Source organism: Canis lupus, chromosome 4 (genome assembly GCF_003254725.2).
Source record: "Canis lupus dingo isolate Sandy chromosome 4, ASM325472v2, whole genome shotgun sequence".
Taxonomy (NCBI): domain Eukaryota; kingdom Metazoa; phylum Chordata; class Mammalia; order Carnivora; family Canidae; genus Canis; species Canis lupus.
This window is the reverse complement of record NC_064246.1, coordinates 49,968,896-49,987,854: the sequence shown is the minus strand read 5'-3', so window position 1 is coordinate 49,987,854 and position 18,959 is coordinate 49,968,896. Positions and strand designations below refer to the sequence as shown.

Sequence of the window (18,959 nt, the reverse complement as noted above, 5' to 3'; positions counted from 1 at the left end):
AAAATATCTGCAATGTACATATTAATAAATGGTTAGCATATTTATTATATTTAGAACTCTTGAAACTGAAAATAGAGTAGTGGATAAGTATAACCATAGGCAAGGGGCTCTTGGGTAGGTTGGTCAGTTAAGCCTCTGCCTTAGGCTCAAGTCATGATCTCAGGGTCCTAGGATGGAGCCCCATTTTGGATTCCCTGCTCAGTCGGGAGTCTCCTTGTCCCTCTGCCCCTCCCCCATGTTCTCTCTCTCTTAAATAAAATCGTTTTTTAAAAAAAGCATAGTAATAGGCAATTCAAAGGAAAGCTGATTCCAACACCACGTAAATATGTGAAAAGTTATTAAGTTGCTTAAGAAATATGAAAAATACAAATTAAAATAAGAAAATACCCATAATAAATTGTGAAGAATAATCAATAATCAATACTGTTGAAGGGAAAATGAGAAAGAGAATCTGCTCATATAAAGGTACAGATAACTGTAATGGATGTATGAAACAATGATCATAGGGACTTCTGGGTGGCTCAGTCAGTTAAACCTTTGCCTTTGCTTCAGGTCATGATCCTGGGGTCCTGGGTTGGAGCCCTGCTTCAAGCCCCCTGCTCAGCAAGGAGTCTGCTTGTCTCTCTGCTCCTCCCTCCTGCTCTTGTGCCCTCTCTCTCAAACAAACAAAAAAATATCTTAACAAAAATTATTATAAAACATTGGGATTGTTTTTCCTTTCAAAAAGTGGGATTCAAAAGTGGGATTATTAAGTGAAAATAACCATGTGCTTTAAAAAACAATTAGTAATTAGAAAGAGGACAAAAAATTGTGTTCCTTTGGAAAGAAAAGATTTGATAAGAATGGCAAAAGAAAAACAAAAATACAGAAATTAAACATGTTTACAAGCTCAAATATATTATTCTTTTTTGGATTCTAGATTTCTTATCTTGTTTTACCTAATTCATGTTTATTAAAATATATGTATATATATATGCATGATTTTCTGCTCTTTATGTATCTTTTCCTCTTCAAAAAATATTGAGCCTTTTGATTTATCTAGAATTTAATCCGCAGGAAGGGGTGGGTTAAGTGTATGGTATTACATTTAAATATTCCCAAATGGTCATCCAATTACTTGCTACTGTTTATTAAATAAATCACATGTTCCCAATGATATGAAATGATACTTTCATTAATAATTTAATTTTCTTATGCTCCTAAAGTCAATTTCCATGCTCTTTATTTAGATAGCACTGACTCAGTGCTATACTGCATTAATCACTTTGGTTTTACAATTCATTTAAACTTCTGGTAGAGCTATTCATTTCTTATTTTTTTTCATTTTCCTGATTCTTCACATATATTTTTCTCCCCCAAATCTTTAGAATTATTGTGTCAAATTTCTAAAACAAGCCAGTAAAGAATCAAAACTCCAAAGGAAGCCACTGGTCATCCAATGAGATTACACTAAACTCAGAATAATTTAGAAAAAAAATCGATTTCTTAAAATATTACCTTTTTTTTAAAAAAATAAGTTTTTTAAACAAAGTTTTCTTTCATCAAAAACATTTTATTCGTAAAAGGGCTTTTTTCTTTCCTTCCAATATATTTTTTATAATTTTTCTGTATATAGAAAAGCTATGGAAACTTCCCTTTCTCCTTTTTCATATGGTTTTTACATGTTTCTCCCAGAATTTTTTTTTCATAAGAGTGAAATACTTTTCTTTCCTTTTCTAACATTTCATATTTTCTCTCATGTAACTTCATTGGCTAATCATTTTTACAAAAACAAATAATAGTGTGATGCTAAGTATCCATTTCTTGTTCCTGTCTTTACTTTTCCACCCTAAAACAAAATGTCAGAGAGAGAGAGCTTTTGGTTAAATGAAGAGAAGTAAATAAACAGCAGGAAATATCTATCATTTCCCAATTTCCTAAGGGATTTTAAATTTATAACCAAAAATGAATGCTGAATTCAATAGATACCTTTGTATATCTCTTAGTAATCTATTGAAAGGATGCAAAAATTTTCACCTTTTCAATGTATTACTGTGGTACATAATATTATAATTTTGTTTAGAAATGACAGCGTGGGGATCCCTGGGTGGCGCAGCGGTTTAGCGCCTGCCTTTGGCCCAGGGTGCGATCCTGGAGACCCGGGATCGAATCCCACATCGGGCTCCCGGTGCATGGAGCCTGCTTCTCCCTCTGCCTGTGTCTCTGCCTCTCTCTCTCTCTGTGTGACTATCATAAAAAAAATAAATAAATAAAAAAAAAAAAATAAAAAAAAAAAAAAAAAAAAAGGAAATGACAGCGTGTGGTTATGTTGTAGTTTGCTTTTAATATTCTCTGGATTAAACTTGATATTTAAAGTTTCTTTTTCTTCACTGAAATACTCATTAATGAAGTGGATCCATAGTTTTTTTTTTCATTAATTTTTGTTTTTTCAGATATGGAAGTATTTGCTTATAATGTTTGATAAGATATACTGTTGAAGCCTTCTAGGCTGGAGTGGGGTTGCAATGTTTTGTCAGTTTTCTTAGTTTTATTTTTGGTAATTGCTCTGTTTTTGTTTTCTCTTTCTGCTAGGGTCAGTTTTGCTAATTCATATTTTCTAAGAATGACATGTATTTTATCCACATTTTCTGAGATCCTTGCATAATTTTATTTTAATTTCACCTTTTAGAAAAACAATTGTGTTTTTAAAAAAATTTCTACTTTCCCTCCCTCTTTCCTTCTTTAATAAGCTTTCCCTCTTTTCCTTGATCAATTAGTTTTCTATTTCACTTGTATCTTAAAAAATTGATTTATGGACAGCCCAGATGGATCAGTGGTTTAGACCGCCTTCAGCCCAGGGCGTGATCCTGAAGACCTGGGATCGAGGTCCACATCAGGCTCCCTGCGTGGAGCCTGCTTCTCCCTCTACCTATGTCTCTGCCTCTCTCTCTCTCTCTCTCTCTCTCTGTCGCTCATGAGTAAATAAATACAAATATTAAAAAATTGATTTATTTGTACATTATTTTGACTTTCTATTTTGTTAATTTATAATTGATCTTTATTAATTACTTCCTCCTGCTTCTTTTAGATATATTGCTGATCCTTTAACTTCTTGAATTGTACGTTTAAATCACTTCTTAAAACTACTTGCTAGAAAAAAAAAAAAAACTACTTGCTAGAAAGCTATAGCTTTCCAACTATTATTTTAACCACATCCCTTGGGATTAATTACATAGTATTTTAAATTGCCATTATTTTCTAGGTGTTCTTCAAATTAATTTTTATTGTATCTTTGACACATAAATTGTGTAAAAATGAGGTTATACAACTAATAAACTTTATTAAATACATTACTCAGGTAATGTTTTTGTCATTTTATCTTTTTGTTTCCTATCATTTTATTTGGATGTTATTTCAGGTTTAACTTTATGAATTACATATAAATTATTAATCAATGATAACACATTCATTTTGGATTGCAATTATTATAAAATATCTCTCATGATTTTTTTTTTACCTTCAATTCATCCTTATAATGTAATAATAGTCATAATATTAATATACTGAAAAGTAATAATATCCAGTCCTCAGTTATCCTCAGACTTGTATTTGCTTCATTTGTTTTTGCCTGTGACTTTACATAGAATATTTCTCAATACCTTTACTTTACAGGTGCCTCTAATATATAGTATTTTGTTGAGTTTAGTTGCTTGATTTAATCTTAGAATCTTATTCTTTTGACAGGCAAGTTGAAAAGGTGCTCTAGTTATAGCAGTTAGGACAAGATTGGTCTTACTTCTATCATCTAAATTTATGCTCTAAATTTGCTTTAAATTGCCCTTATCCTTATTTCTGATATCTAGCTTTAGCTGCTTTATCTGGATCTTTGTTTACTTTATTTCCTTCTTATTACCTAAGGTTTTTATACAATGAGATGTCAGTTCATTATAAGGATCCTGATCCTCAAACTTCCATGCTTCAGTAGATACAACAAAGATCTGGGAGATAAAATGCAGATTCCTCTGCTGTCCCACTAAAGATTTTGATTGACAATGTCTCAGATGGAATATACTTTTTAAGTGAGCACCCTAGATGACCCTACGTAGGCAGTCTATGGTATAACCCTTCAAGAAACACAGTTGTACTAATCTATGTTAATTTTAAACATATCCTTAATCTTCAACTTCTTGATTCATAAACTCTAAAGATAAAGAGTAAATGTCAAGTTCTTGTTATGAATTAGGAAACAAACACTTTCTTCCTCTTCAACAACATACATCCTGATTTATTCTTTTTATATATTATTTAGTACTTCATTTTAAAAAATACATTGACTTGGGACATCTGGGTGGCTCAGTGGCTGAGCGTCTGCCTTTGGCTCTGAGCATGATCCCGGGATCTGGGATGAGTCCCACATCTGCTCCCTGCATGGAACCTGCTTTTCCCTCTGCCTATGTCTCTGCCTTTCTCTGTGTGTCTCTTACAGATAAATAAATAAAATCTTAAAAAAATAAAAATAAATTGACTTATGTTTTATTCCGTAACTTTAATTTCTAGAGCTGTATAGCTGTCTTTATTTCTGAATGTTAGCGTACTAGCTTTTCCTATTCTAAAGTTCCTTACTTTGACTACCTTTAATTGGGGCTAGAATTTTTATGAAGCTTTTCTTTTAAAATAAGGTTTTGTGGATGCTCTATTCACTAAGACCTTGGATACTGAGGATGGCTTATTTTCTTTTGCCTTTATTTATCAATAATATTCTTAGGTCACATTTTTCCCCCCTCAGAGCCCTGTAGCATTTTCCATTATTTTATAAAATTTAATACTGCTATGGAGACCTAACTTTTTTTTCCTTCCTTGTAGATCATTCACCATTTCTGCCTGGAAGTTTAGTAATGTCAGAAGGATATAATAAGGGGGTAATGAGATTATATAATTTTTACCTTGGAACCCAGTATATCCTTTTGGCTTACTGATTAATTTCATCACAGGTATGTATAAATATATAATGTCTAGCATATTAGTTAAGAGTGTAGCCTCTAGTCATATTTTCTGTTCAACTATTTCTTAGTTGTCTATCCTTAAGCAAGTTAATTACACTCTCTGGGTCTCAGTTCATCATCGGTAAAATTATAATTATTACAACAAAGGATAATACAAGGACTATGTCATGGCATAATATATATGAAGTATCTAAAAACAAAAAAAAAACATTCAGTAAGTATTCATTATTATAATCATTGACATCAGATTTTTTCTATTCCATTCCATCATTTAATGATGTTTAGTCTGCTGTACCTGTTTTACATATTTATTCTGGTTTTTTATAAGTGATTTTTCTCCCTGCACTTCTCTCCATTTGGCATGATTTTTTACAATCTGAATTCTATGTTACTGCCTTGGTTTTTTGCCACACTTACTCTCTTTCTTACTGTTTTAGATTCAGTTACTAGTACCTAAAAGATTGTATTGTCTTCATTTTTGCCTTCTTAATCACCTTCTAGCTCCTTGTTTGTCATCCCATCCTTGATCTTTTGTTTCATATTATCTTTCAATTTTTGGTGAGGGAAATTTTAATTTATCCTGAAATATATTTTTTCCAATAAGAGTTATTCTCAGTCTTCAGCATCCTGAGTTACTTTCTCTCTCTACCCAAGAAGAAAGACAGAGACACGGTCATTTATAGTTCTCTTGCAGAGCTACCATGCTGTTTCTGTGCTTAGATGCATCTAACGTGTCTCCCCATTTGCTCAAATATAGCTTGCATGGATTTGGCTGGGTTCTGCTTGCATGAATACTGGCCCTGCTTATGCCTCTCTGTCTCTCTGTAGAACTTCAGTTTGAGTTGAGTGTTAATTGTTTTTCTTTTGTTTTTCTATTGCTGTTTCACTTTCTATGGCTTTTGAATGGAGAAGATATAGGTTTTAGATTCTTCTACCCTCACTAACACTTTTCCAATTGGACACAGGCATCAGTTTTCTGTCTCTCTGTCATTTTAGGGACTGAGTGAAACTGTGTGTGTTTGTGTGTGTGTGTGTGTGTGTGTGTGTCTGTGTACTGCCATGCTCTCATATGGTGCTGGTAGGTATGTAAACTATAGTAGAACTTTACTAGAGAACAACGTGGCAATCTGTATCACCATTTTAAAGACACGTACTATTTTTACCTAGAAATCCATTTTAAGCAATATATCAAGAATTAATGGTGTGCAAATATGTCAGCAATGGAGTGCTTAGAATTGTTTATAATGGAAAACCACTTGGAAACAATGAAAATATCTAACAATAGGTGCTCATTACATAAATTATGGTACATATACTAATAAAATATCTTATAGCTATTAAAATGGTATATATTATACTTGAAGATACAAAAAAGCAAGTGGAAAATAGCAGTATACACAATAGCAGAGCAGAGTCTTTAAATAGGGGTATGTCACTACCTATGAATAAAAGGCATTTTGACAATGATTACACCTGGGTGTGGAGGTACAGAAAGTTTTCATTGCCTTTTATACATTAAAAAATCATGAATTGGTTTTATAATTAGAAAAATAGTTATAGAACTAAGAAAAAATGAGAAAGATACACACTGTCTTCTACCATCTCCAGAAAAATAGTAGCTATTTATCAAGTGCTCTCTCTCTGGAACTACATAAGACCCTTAAAATAATTATCTCATTTAATACCCTCAGCAGCTCCAGGAGGCAGAAATTAGTATTTTTAGTTTCTAGTTGAGGAATCTGAAGGGTGGAAAGGTTAAAAACACATCTAATGCCACATAGCTCATAAAAGACCATGCCTGAATGTAAACCCAGTTCAGTTTGATTCTAAAAGTCACCATTTTTCCAGTGGACCTTACTGCCTCTGAGGATTTTCACATGCATCTTGATGTTTTTACAGGCATATTTAATAGCTAGCTCACTTTTCAAACTTTTGAGTAAGTCCTTATTTCATACACTAAATTTGAACTTAAAAGAGAACTCAAAAGACAGAATAAAGACATACCCAACAACAACAACAAAAAAGCATAAAAGAAGATAACATTAAGATTCATATTTCAATGTAAATCATTGGACATTCTCTTTAACATAATGTTTTATGAAATAGGGTAAGAGTTCTTAACAAATGAGGATCTAAATCATGATATCAGAGAGTATCATTAACTTTTTGAAGCCATCAGTTGAAAAATTTAATGCACCAAAGAGGTGAATTTCCTTTGAAATATTCTCACAATCTGGAGATTTTCCTGAATTTTCATATAACTTTACCCAGTCACTGGAACAATCATGCAGTATACTTTGGTTTTGGTTTTGAAAAATATTCTTCAATCGGTGTTATCACAAACCCAAATTCCAACTGTCAAACGTGTTTTCTTCTAAACGATTAGCATTCTACCCAGAATACTGCCCAACCAAATAGCTGTACTTCAATTTCAACAAGATAGCTAGACTTAAGAACAGCAGCAACAGCACAAATGAGATAGCCTAAGAGAACAGACATGGTAGGGGCTGGGTGTTTAGGGGATAGGGCTAAACTAGTGATGCTAAAATTTCAAACATCTCTTCTCCTGGGATCTACCTAATACAATTTATCAGACTTTGTTACTATGCACACCATAGCCAAGTAATAAAGTTATAAGGCAGGTTAAAACACCAAAACAGAGTAGCAATTTAATAGATAAACCATACCTTTCTCCCACCCCATAGGCAATAAAAGTTTGGAATTGAGGAACCTTGAGTCAGAACAGTAACATTAGGGAGGAAAATGATACTCAGAAGATTCAATAATAGTTTATCAAGCATCAAGTCCTCATAGAAAAGATTCACAAGCATTCACTATCATTCACTGCCTCACCAAGAAATAGAAAATTTAAAAATATGTAGTTGGATAAGTAGTGGATGATAAGGTAGAATGGTGAAAATTCTCCTTCTTCTCCAATGTGGAGGGAGATATGGAAGATTTGCCAATTAAGAATTGCAAACACATAAGGATTCAGAAACTAAACTGTAAGTATTAGACAAAAAAATGTTTTCTTTGGAATTCAGTTAAGTCAAGAGCTATAACAAGGAACAATCTCAATTACTGCCTTTTACCTATCATTATAATAGTGCTGAGTCCATCAAGGTAATAGTTATTTGTAATCTATATACCAATAAAGCAACAAGGACTTGATGCAAACATAACATTCCTAGACATAAATTAATAATCTAGGACAGAAAATATAGGTCTCTAAGTTCTGAGCCAATCAACAAAAGGATGTATAATTCTCTATCTATTCCACTAGCCAAAAGAAACACAAGAAAACTAAGAAATGCCACGGCATATAATGACATTCTATCCTCTCAATACGAATGAAAAGGAATCTCAAAATATGATGCACTTGGTTTCTTTCTCTAGCACAATAATAATGACTGAGTGGAACACTGAAACTTAGGCTCATCATAGCTATATTAAAAACAAACAAACAAACAGGAAAACCCCATTAGGGTCTCATGAAAATATTTAACTTATTTCCAAGTCTCTGTGGATATAAGTCCATTGGTTATCTGCAAAGACCCCATACATTATTTTACAGGGAACAGCTAAACAAATTGGCTCCAACAGAAATACAAATAAATGGATTAAAAACTGGCTATCTAACCGTATACAGAGAGAAATCGTAATTGGTAGTCCGTCTAGTTGGGGAGAGGTTTCCAGTTGGGTCCCACAAGGATCGATATTGGGTCCCATTTTGTTTAATATCTTTATAAAAAATCTGGAAGACAAAGTAGAGAATGTGCTAATTAAGTAGACTGATGCCACTAGATGAGGATTTGTGGTTAAAGTAAATTGGATATAGATAAATGTTACTGGTCTTTAGAAAGAGTAGAATTTTGAATTAGCTGTATTTTTTTTTAATGATCATTTAAAAAAATCTAATTCCAAGCACTAGAAATAAATAGATTTAAAGGTTTTAGTGGCTTTGCATAACAAAAATTCAGGCATAATGGAAAAAGGCAATACAGAGATTCACAACACCTATGAATGTAGAATAAAGGATACTCCCCAAATGGAGATCTTTTGGCACAGCTTTATTTGGAAAATTGGTAGTTGTGGCTCCCTCAATGCAATTAAGATATTGGAAGCTTTTCAGATATGTAGGAGTCAAGGTGCTGAAAAGGCAGAAGTAACAAATTCTCAAAGATAAATATATATAAATATAGTTAGCTATTGGCAGCAAAATAAACAATGAACAACATAAATCTTAAAAGAAAGGAGTATTGAAAACATAAAGGCATAAGCAAGAAAAGGAAGTGAAATTAATCAAGAGCAAATTCTATAAGGAAACACACACACATACACACACACAAATAGAAGAATGCAAGGGATAATAGGAAGAGCTCTCCTAATACTAGGGTAGAGAGAGAAAATATAAATATAAGTATAAACATTAACAACTCCAGGCGACAGTTGGAAAAAAGTAGATCTTTGGTTGGTTTGAGGTTTACTGAAATTCCTTGGTATTCTACAACTTCATTTGTTACATGGAGACAATGAAAGTGATGCTGTTTGTTGGCCATGGACTCTCATGAGTAAACAGATTTTTTTTTCAGGTGAAGTCAACTGAATTGAATATATGGACTAACGTGAAATTAGCTTTTAAATTATATATTATTTTTATACTTCCTAGCATAGCAGAATGCATACCAGACTGGGAAATCCAGATCAATCTCAGAAATTTTCATTTTGTTATGCAAACTTGGATATTTTACTCTCCTTTAGAGCCTTAGTTTTCGCATCAATTACATGGCAAGATGAGAATTGTTTTAAGAGCTGCATATACTTTTGTTAAATTAAAAACACGGGAAACCAATACAGAGAAGAGATTGGAAAAATGTGGAAGTATGCCACTGAAGAAGCTATAGTTGGCTTCCACCTGGCTAGCCTTCCCATTTTCATCCCTCCCTGACCTCAGGACAGAGCAAAGTTTAAAAATCACTTTAGATGATCTGACATGCTGCTTGCATCTCTAGGATGCAAGGGAAGCTAAAAAGGTCAATCTCTCTCCTAGTGACTGATTTTTCTAGAGCATCTAACAATACTTAGCTGATTATATGTGCCCGAGCTTTTTTTTTTTGGGGGGGGGAGAAAAAAACAGAATTACAGTTGAAAAGAAGGGACATTCTTGATAAAAAAAAAGTAGAGTGGCATTATTCATGATGCCAACACAAAAGAAAGTGATGTGCAATCAGAGCCTTATGTAGATCTCTTTTAACTTTTCATGCTGGGATAAAAAAGAAACCATGGGAATCTGGAATGTGAGATGGTTACTTTTTTGCTTTAATCAAATCAGGATGGCTCTAAGTATTCTGGCCTAAGAAATGATAAAGTTTGTAGTTGGTTTGCTATAGACTTTATAGCTAATACTTGTTGAAAATTATTTCCTTGCATTGGCTTTAAAACTTCTAACATGAAACATTCCTCAATAGATGGTACTCTCTTTTAGGAATAGGACTGCACCGTGTATGCTATATATTTACTGTGCAAAATATACAAAGAAGCTTTGGCAATATGTCTGCAGACTGTAAATTTTACTTTAAAAGTAAGAATTCCTATCATCTATAATATTTTAATATTTTATTAGTATTTACTACTTACTGTTTACTATATATTGAGGACTATGTTACCTCTGTATACATTATCACAAGTAATCTTCATAATAACCTATGAGAGAAGAATTAACCCCATTTTTACAGATAAGGAAACTGAATGGTGAGAGTCTTTCTTGTTTGCTTATTTTGTTGTTTATTATGTATTATCACAAAACTGTAAATGGACGGTAAACACTGAAACTGACTAACTCCAAAATACTTGTTTAGAACCGTTGTATTAAATTAAAACTTCTGATGTCTTGATATTATACATCTTGATTAAAGAAAGTGGAGAAACCACTTGTGTTTAAGAGATTTAAGAACACAACAAGCATCCTGTATTTTTCAGGACCTCAGTTTCCTATATTTGAAACTAGAAGACTGGATTAGAGTAGGGTTTTTTAACCTCAGCCTTATCGATATTTGGGGCTGGATGTTATGAGGAGGCTGTTCAATGCACAGAAGGTTGTTTGGCAGCATCCGTGGCCTCTATTCACTACATACCAGTAGCAATCCCCTCCTACCAGTTTTGACAATCCAAAGTATAGACATTGCCAAAGATCCTCTGGGGGAAAAATAGCTTGTATTTTGAGAACCATGTACTAGAAGAACTCTGATATCTTTTTTGTTCTCTCGTATTCTAGGCTCTGAATTGTGGGTCCAACTTCAGCCAAGAAGATGGGCTTTACACCACTGCAGGGTACTTGCCCAGTAAATCATTCTCTATCTGCATCTCAGTACATTGAATTTAAACTCTGAAGCTCTCCAGGTTCAGTCTACTATAAAACTGCCACTCTCTGGCTCTTAAATTTATCATTTAAATGCAAATTGGGATGAAAAAAATAGAGTAGATGAAAGTGAAAAGAGATCAGATGTTATCTTATTAAGTCAGCATTTCATTAGGCAATTGATTTAGACTCATTTCAAACTGCAGTCCTATGAGATAGTTTTGTTTGTTTGCTTATTTATTTATTTATTTATTTATTTATCTAAAGCTACTATTTCAGAGAAATCATAGAATTGGTTTAAAAGGCGTTCTTTCATTTGACAGACTGAGAGGGCCATAATGCTAGCTTGGAACCTATTGACAGATTCTAATAAGTGAAACCTCAGGTACTGTAAAGAAATTGACAATTTTCTAGACCCATGGTTCATTAGCTTTTGAGGGCCATACTTAAAATTTACATTATTACAAATATCATCTCCCAGGGAAGGAGTGACTTTTCTACTTTTCTTAGAGAAAAGTCCAAAAAAAAAAAAAAAAAAAAAAAAAAAAGGCCTATGGATATGTGAAAACATTAGTGAGTTAGAAGCTTTCATTGGGTTTGCTCCAAATAAAATTCAACTGTAGAGATTATTTACAATGTGCTATCCTTGGAATTCAATTGAAGTTAGAAATATTAAAACGTCAGTTAAATAATGATTGATATGGTTAATAATTCCAGATAGTTTAAAAGTATTAGTTTTCCTAGTTTCATCACTATGATCTATTTTTTAAATTCAGCTCTATGCACTACTTTATAAGCACTATTTATGGCAGATATTAAAATAAGACCTTGTTTTTTGTCTAATATGAAGGATTTAAATTTCGACTATAGGAAAATACATATATAAATATTCTCTTAGTGCAGAAAGCTTGATAGAGGAAGCCAGGTGAAGTCACATTTGGCTAGTAAAGAGGGATAGATCCATTGGGATGGCTGTCAAACACCTCAAAATGGAGATTCTAAATCTTGGCTGCAAATTAGAACATTTGAAGAATTTATAAAAAATATGATGCCCAGGCATAATATAGTACATTCAAGTAAGAATTTCTGGGAAAGGCACCCAGGCTTCAGTATTTGTTAATACTCTCCTAGTGATTCAATTGGGTACTCAAGGTTTACAACCACTGCCTTAAAGACTAATCAGGGTTTACAATTGCATGGAAATCATTCTTTGACTATACGTAATTTAAGCAAGATGGTGTCTCTTATAGTCACGTGCTTCAGTGATTTTAAGTGGTATGCATGCAAGGCATTAAGTGATTATCTGTCACTGAAGGAGGAAACTATTCTTTTTCCCCTCCACTTATCTTTCTACTCTTCTGATGACTTCAAAGAGAAAGACTTCATTTGTTGTTTGTGTCTCTATTGTACATCTCTGTACTTATTTATCTCCCTTTTAAATCAGAGAATGGGCTCAGGCTTGAGCCTTCATTTAGTATAGCCTAGAATTTAATAATGTAGTTTCATATTTCTTACTTAAGATTATCTTCCAGCAAGTAATACTGATTTAAGTGATATAAAATTTCCTTTTTTAATTAAAGTGAGTAAATATAAATAAATATAAAGTAAATAATAGTATACATTATACTCATATTTGGAAAATGTCACAAGGGTAGTTCTCAGATGACTATGGTTTGGGCAAACCTAGTGTTAAGTAAGGTAAGGGGTATCCAAATGTTGTATCATGAGCTTTGGGCCCTAATTGTGCCTCCATCACTAATTAACTTTATGATTTTGGAAAAACTACCCATTCTCTTCCCTGGGCCTTGGTTTCCTCATTTGTTAAACAAGGCTATTAACCTATATTGCTGGCATTCTTCTATGAGTTTAACAAGCAAAGGGGGCTTGCCCTCTGAATTTACCTTGTTGACATCCAGGCGCATCTTCTCATTGTTGGCACTAGCAGCTTTCTCAGCTGCTTTCTTTTGGCGTTGGGGTCCCCTCCCAAAAAAGATGTAGTTGACCAAAGCATATTCCAGAAGGGCCATGAAAACAAAGACAAAGCACCCCATAAGGTACATGTCAATGGCCTTCACATAGGGAATTTTAGGGAGAGTCTCCCGCAGGTGGGTATTGATCGTGGTCATTGTAAGGACAGTTGTAATTCCTGAAAAAAATGGTAGAGTTAGAATAATAATGTTCCTGTTTCCTGGATACTTTCATCATAGTTAAAGTTAATTGTACTTGTTTACTCATTCATATATGCCACAAAATACTTACTGAGTACTGATTACATACCTGCCCTGTGATAGGCCCTGGTGATACATTTAAATCATTAATTTACAGTAGCATTAATCACTCTGAAACTTTTCCTTTATTTATATTTTTATATTTATAGTTATATATCTTGTGAGGGGCTAGAGATGTGAATTAAGGGCTATGGTAGACATGTATGTTGGGTAAGCATTGATGATACAGAGAAGATTCTAGTTGAGTTTCATGATATGGCAGGAGTCAGGTGAGGAAGTGGAAATCTGGAACTGAGTCCTGAAGGATACATGGGAGATACCCAAACAACCAAGGACTGGAGGTTAAAGGTGTGGTAGAGAGAGCTTTTGTAAAGGGGTGCTTTGTGTGTGGGGGAGAAAGTACTTGGCCTATCAAAAGCATCTCAAGGAAGTCAGTGTCAGTACATTTTAGGATATGACAAGAAGCACAATGAGGAGAGTGAAGATTAAGTAAGGCTGCATAATGAAGAGCCATATATACAGAGCCTAATGGGGAGTCTGAACTTAAAACTGAAGGCAAAGTGGGGCCATTAACCAGCTTCAAGCAGGGAGGCATAGGTGTCCCTATTATGCCTAATTGTGTCTAGGACAAACATTCTGGTACTAGTGTGGAGGACAGAAGGAAAGCATAAGAGATAGGAATAAAGAATATCAGCTAATAATTTTCCAGAATAATCTAAGTAATAAAGAGAAAATAAATTAAATAATCATAATAGTACTGAAATCCATGAATACATTATACAAATGATATATAAAAATGACTATAAAAATTTGGAGGCTGGAAATGATCGGTAACAGAGAGGCAGGTGTCTAGCCCTGAGGTTTCTGGATTGGGCAATTAGGCATGTAATGCACAGACAAATAATATAGAAGCATTATGAATATGGGAAATGGCATACTGGATCAGGTTATAATTGTTCATCCCACTGAGTGGTCATCTCCAACAGTGAAGAGTAGTTTCCCTCTATAATTGGAGGGAAAGACAGAGAAAAGCCAGGTAAAAGCACTGGGAGTTCAGAGTCCTGAACTTGTCCCAGAGTATGACAAGTTCGACTTTTATAGCAAAATAATGATGTAAAAATAGAGCCCAGAGATCAAGATCACACAGATGGGAAACTGTAAAATCAACATTTGAATGGGTGTCTCTGACTCAGAAAGCTGAGTTAAGTTTCATTTCTATGATTTTTTGGGAGTATAAGTTTCCCACTTTAATTTTATCTCTTTAAAAAGAAAATAATTTTTGTATTGTTTTTCTACATGCTCATAAAACAGCTACAGAAAAAAATAAATTTGCACATCTGATTTTGAACAGGGCCAGAAAAACTGTTCTTGCTTTAGATCTAGGTGTCTTAGAGTTTTTGTATTTTTTCTAGAACATCAGTCATTTTGAAACATTTCCCAGTTTTGTTTATCTTTTCATTATTTCAACTAGATTACTCTGTTCAACATGTATATTATAAAACTAACAATGCTGACTTTGCTTTTTATTTCAGTCTCATTTTAAGATATTTCTAACTCAAGTAATAAACTACTCACATTAAAAGACATTTTACAAATTTCTTTTAAAAAAGTAAATAATTTATTATTATTCCTGTAATAGACATAAAATTGACAGTAGATTTTCACTTTGGAATAATATGATATTTACAAATTCCATTCATTACTTTATTCAGCAAATATTTACTGAACACCATTCATTGTGTGAAATATCATAGGTATAACAGAAGCAAAATTAGATATGGACCTTTCTTCAATGTATCTTTCAGTACCACGAAGAAAAAGGACAACACAAACCAAATAAATATGAATTATAACTGCAATTGGTTTACAAAGGGAAGTTCTCTAGTATTTTAAAAGAATATATCACAGATGACTAGACTCAGTTCAGGAGGTCATTACTTCTCCTTTCCATCTTGAACCACCACAATCTCACCTTAACACAGCAGCCAGAGTTATCCCTTTCAATCTGAAATCCAATCATGTCACCTCTTCACTCAATGACTCTCTAATTTCACTCAAAATAAAAGTAAAGCCTTTATCATGGCCCTGCAACTGCTTCAGAATCTTATAGTCCCCTCTCCCCAACTAATCTTGACCCTTGAATTCCCTCTTGCATTCTGGCCACCTCACTGACATCCTTGGCACTTTCCTCCATCAGGGCATTTGACTGGGTTATTCCTATTCAGACATCTAAGTAACTCTGTCTTAAGTCTTTGTTCCATTGATAGTTTCTGAATGAAGTTAACAATGATTATTATGTAAACTGTACCTCTTGGCATATCCAACTGCCCCTACACCTTGCTTATTTCCCTCTATAGACTTACTGTATTACCTAGTTCACACGTTAAACAAAATAAGTTTATTGTTTTTTTGCTGCTGGCACATCTTCCATAAGGGCACTGTTTTATCTCTAGTGCCTAGTAAATTTGGCACATAGTAGGTGTTCAACAAATATTTGTGGAATGAATAAATGAATGACTTCTCTAAGGAAGTGATGATTGAATTGAAATTTCAGTGGAGCAGTTAACAGCCCAACATTTTAAAAGGCTTAGTCAGAACTCAAAATAATAAAAATAGTGTAAAATATCATAATTTACTATATCTGGAGTTAATAATATAAAAATGTTCATGAAATATAATTTATTCTCTTCCTCTGGTATTAATAATAGAAAAAAAATCAAGCACAAGATAAGCAGTGCTATGGATGATTTCCCAGTACTCTTACTTTGTTGTCTTCTGCCCTCTACCATGCTACTGCAAAATCTTAATAAGACTTTAGAAGTCTTTTTCCTCTCTGTTAGTTACATAATACATTTCCTTGTCTTCCACTCAGAGAGAAAAAAAGAAAAGATGGAAGGAGCTCTACCAGGTAAGGAGTTACTGATGCAAATTGAACAATTATCAAGTGATATTACATGAACTATGCTTCAATAAAAATATTAAATTGATGGGACTAATTTCATTACCAACTGCTATATGGTTAACTAATTTTGACATGAAAGAGTTTTAATTTGTATTTAATTGATTTAATGCTGAATTAGATAACCCAAAGTCTCATAGCCAAATTCTTGTAATGTGCATAGTCCAATCTTGTCACACATCATAAATACCAGGGTAAAGAAAGTATGTGAGTGGACGTGCCTGCGCATACACACACACATGAACACACAGAGTCAAGCTCCATAAGCAGTTAGAAAATAGCCTACCTAATGCCACTCTTGCAGCTGATGCATCATAATTAATCCAGAAGGAGACCCAGGAGAGGATAGTGATCAGGATGGAAGGCATGTATGTTTGCAGAATAAAGTAACCAATGTTTCTCTTAAGCTTAAAGCTGAGGGACAACCTTGGATAGGAACCTAGAAAGGCAATTTTAGAACATCATCATTATCAATCAGTATTTATAGGATATTTCCTTTTAAGGACCCTAAATCATTTGTTTATTTTCCTTAAATTCAATTTTAGCTCCTGGTGAAGCGCACTTTTTCCTGCAAAAGTAGTCTGAGGACACTGGGCTTTTAATTAGCAAGAGTGACTCAGTGTTAAGTACACCCATGACGCCGTGTAATTAAAAGACTTTCAGATCTTCCATGTTCAGCCTCCAGCAGTGGATCAAAGATTCTCTATAGCTATGAAGACAAGATCATTTGGAACAGCCCCATTGTTCCACCTCAGTGGTTTCTCAACAAGGCCATACTGTCAGATTTTTTGTTTTTGTATACAAGAATAAGGCTGCATAGTCTGCTCATATTTTGGAATTTTCTTCACAAGCCATAGAATTCATTGTAAATCTGGGATCAATGTTAGGGCAACTCCCTAAAGTTTTGTGAAGGTTTTTGTGTATATGGATCATATTTTTTTCTAATTCCATTGATTCTATCAAAGTTTTAAAGGGATTCCTAACTCATCAAAAAGTGGAGAATCCCTGTTTTCAAAGAATATTTGTGGGAGACAAAACTAAAGGATCAAATTCAGGATCAAATTCCTGAAGCTGGGTCCTTTAATTGTGATGACCTGGGGAACTACTCTTTAATAACTTTTTAAACAAGATACATAACTGAACATAGTCTTAGAACATAGAAAAGTCACAGTGTTAAGTAGAGTGTGTTGGGAGTGATATTCTTCCTAATATTAAGAGAAAACCATCTAGCTATCTTGGGCTCAAGTAAATGTCATAATATTGAAGAAAGAATATTTTAAGTGTGAACTCATTTCTATAGTCTCAGGGATTCAAAGGACCTCAAATTTAGGAAAAGTTTCTGATAATTATTTTTTAAAGCTAGAGGCTACATTATATTCTTACTAAGTTATACAACTCTTACTTGAAGTAGTTTGCAGGGAAAGGAAGTGCCTGAGTCCTTAGCAGAAGTATGATTAAAAATGTATGATTACAGTACTAGCTATTCCTGTGCCTGGGGAATTTATTCCAGTAAGAACAACATAAAAAGAAATATTCCTGTGGGTTTATTGTTTTTTCCCTTTAATGAGTATATAGCAAAGTATTACTTTCCTGAGCTTTTTTTGTTAAAATTTTATGCTGACGAAACCAAATTTGACAACCTAAGACCTCAATGCTGGAAGAGTAACAGTGGAGAAAGCAGCAGGATAATCTATCTGAACATCTGGAAGGGCTTTTACCTCCAAAACAGAAGGTAAGACTACATAAAGAAATTCCTAACCCTAAAGGAAATGTGGAATTCTTCTACCTTACTGCCTCTAGAGAATTTCATCATAGTCAGACTTGAGCGAACCATGACTCGGCTCTCCCCAGTATTTGTCAACAGGTTATGAGGAGTTCTGTCTTAATTTCTCTTTCTGTATTCTGTCTCTAACTATTAATTTATTCTTGGTAGATGAGAGACAGAGAACTAACCCTCTCAGCTTTGTTGGGGGTGGTGCCTCCTGGGAAAGAAATGTATGGGTCCCCAGTGAGCAGTGAGCTTGAGGAGGAACTGAAGGTTTTCAGTAGATCTAAATCTCTAGTCATCATCTTTCCCTGGGACTCTAATCATAATATAAGTGAACTTTTTTGACAAAATGTGCTGAAGCCCCTTTGCCCTTACCCCTCTTCCCTGATACAAACCTGTGGAAAAAACAACCTTCTTGGTTATAAGTTTGTAATCCACAATAGAGAACTGTGGAAGTTCAATCTTCGTCACTCCTGTTACTGCATTATCATCCCCACGCCAGTAAAACTCAATGTCATCAGTGGTATATCCATCTGTAAAAAGAAGAACACACACACACATACACACATATATAGGTACACAAAACAACAAACAAAACAGAAACAAATACTTATTTAAAAGATGAACTATGTTAATGATAACAGTCACAGCCAAAGGCTACTAT

General features: G+C 33.8%; 1 protein-coding gene across 6 annotated transcripts in view; it reads right to left on the bottom strand.

Annotated features, from left to right (window-relative positions):
• GABRB2 (gamma-aminobutyric acid type A receptor subunit beta2) overlaps positions 1 to 18,959 on the bottom strand; it is a 251,373-nt gene that overhangs the window by 27,625 nt on the left and 204,789 nt on the right. For 5 of the 6 annotated variants that reach the window (XM_049109174.1, XM_049109173.1, XM_049109175.1 and 2 more), the window contains 4 exons: positions 18,691 to 18,828; positions 16,814 to 16,966; positions 13,242 to 13,486; positions 8,623 to 8,736 (listed from right to left, as the gene is read on the bottom strand). In XM_049109174.1, coding sequence (XP_048965131.1) covers positions 8,623 to 8,736; positions 13,242 to 13,486; positions 16,814 to 16,966; positions 18,691 to 18,828 — 650 coding nt within the window. The remainder of the gene's footprint in view (positions 1 to 8,622; positions 8,737 to 13,241; positions 13,487 to 16,813; positions 16,967 to 18,690; positions 18,829 to 18,959) is intronic. The other variant, XM_049109176.1, reaches the window with a different exon arrangement.